At 58.4% G+C, this 1,723-nt stretch overlaps 1 protein-coding gene across 1 annotated transcript in view; it reads right to left on the bottom strand.

Moving 5' to 3' along the window:
* Positions 1-1,723, bottom strand: part of ITGA10 (integrin subunit alpha 10) — a 31,328-nt gene that overhangs the window by 3,938 nt on the left and 25,667 nt on the right. The window contains exons 14-15 of the mRNA XM_032449150.1: positions 249-341; positions 42-133 (exon numbers count right to left, since the gene is read on the bottom strand). Coding sequence (XP_032305041.1) covers positions 42-133; positions 249-341 — 185 coding nt within the window. The remainder of the gene's footprint in view (positions 1-41; positions 134-248; positions 342-1,723) is intronic.

Below are 1,723 nucleotides of genomic sequence, written 5' to 3' on the forward strand. Positions count from 1 at the left end.
AGGGACCTCATTAAGGATCCCATTAGGGACCCCATTAGGGCTCCCCCATCCCGAACCTCGTGGCCTCCAGCTCCAGCTCCACCCGGTTGAGCAGCTCGGAGCAGCTGAACTCCAACTCCAGCACAAAAACCACCTGGGGGGGGTGAGGGGCTGTGAGGGGGGGGGTTTGGGGCGTCCTGGTGGGGTTTGAAGGGGGGGGGGGGGTAATGGGGGGGATTTGGGGGGGTCTTGGGGGTCCCGGCTCCTACCTTGGCCATGGGGCGCAGTACGGGGTACCCCACACTGCACAGCTGCTGGTGCTCCCCCAATGCCGTGCACTCCAACCTCACTGCGCTGCCAACCTGGGGGGGGGAGATGGGGGGTGAACCCATAGATGGGGTGGGGGCTCATCAACCCATTGGGATCAATGGGTCCCCAGCTCCTAATTGGGATGAATGGGCTCCCACATCCCCATTGGGATCAATGGGATCCCACCTCCCCATTGGGATCAATGGGTCCCATCTCCCCATTGGGATCAATGGGCTCCCACCTCCCCATTGGGATCAATGGGCTCCCACATCCCCATTGGGATCAATGGGTCCCATCTCCCCATTGGGATCAATGGGCTCCCAGCTCCCCAACTGCCCCGGTTCTGATTGGTTCTGCCCCAGTTCTGATTGGTTCTGCCCCAGTTCTAGTTGGTTCTGCCCCAGTTCTGGTTGGTTCTGCCCCGGTTCTGTTGGTTCTGCCCCAGTTCTGGTTGGTTCTGCCCCAGTTCTAGTTGGTTCTGCCCCGGTTCTGTTGGTTCTGCCCCGGTTCTGATTGGTTCTGCCNGTTGGTTCTGCCCCAGTTCTGGTTGGTTCTGCCCCAGTTCTAGTTGGTTCTGCCCCGGTTCTGTTGGTTCTGCCCCGGTTCTGATTGGTTCTGCCCCAGTTCTGATTGGTTCTGCCCCAGTTCTGGCTGGTTCTGCCCCGGTTCTGGCTGGTTCTGCCCCGGTTCTGGTTGGTTCTGCCCTGGTTCTGTTGGTTCTGCCCCAGTTCTGATTGGTTCTGCCCCAGTTCTAATTGGTTCTGCCCCGGTTCTGTTGGTTCTGCCCCGGTTCTGTTGGTTCTGCCCTGGTTCTGATTGGTTCTGCCCCGATTCTGGTTGGTTCTGCCCCAGTTCTGGTTGGTTCTGCCCCAGTTCTGTTGGTTCTGCCCCAGTTCTGATTGGTTCTGCCCCGGTTCTAATTGGTTCTGTCCCGGTTCTGGTTGGTTCTGCCCCGGTTCTGGTTGGTTCTGTCCCTGTTCTGATTGGTTCTGCCCCGGTTCTGATTGGTTCTGCCCCGGTTCTGATTGGTTCTGCCCCAGAACTGGGCAGAACCAACAGAACAGGGCAGGAACCAACCAGAACCGGGGCAGAACCAACAGAACACCGGGCGAAACAGCTCAGACCGGGCAGGAACCAATCAGAAACCTGGGGCAGAACAACTCGTCAGAACCGGGACAAGAACCAACAGAACCGGTTGCAGGAAACCAAATCAGAACGGGGCAGAACCAACCAGAACTGGGGCAGAACCAACAGAACCGGGGCAAGAACCAACCAGAACTGCGGGCAGAACCAACTCGAACCGGGCAGAACCAATCAGGAACGGGGCAGAACCAATCAGAAACAGGGACAGAACCAACCAGCAAGAACCGGGGCAGAACCTCACCAGAACCGGGACAGAACCAATTAGAATCCCGGGGCATAACCATTAAACTGG

The sequence above is a fragment of the Coturnix japonica genome, chromosome 25 (assembly GCF_001577835.2).
Source record: "Coturnix japonica isolate 7356 chromosome 25, Coturnix japonica 2.1, whole genome shotgun sequence".
Lineage (NCBI taxonomy): Eukaryota > Metazoa > Chordata > Aves > Galliformes > Phasianidae > Coturnix > Coturnix japonica.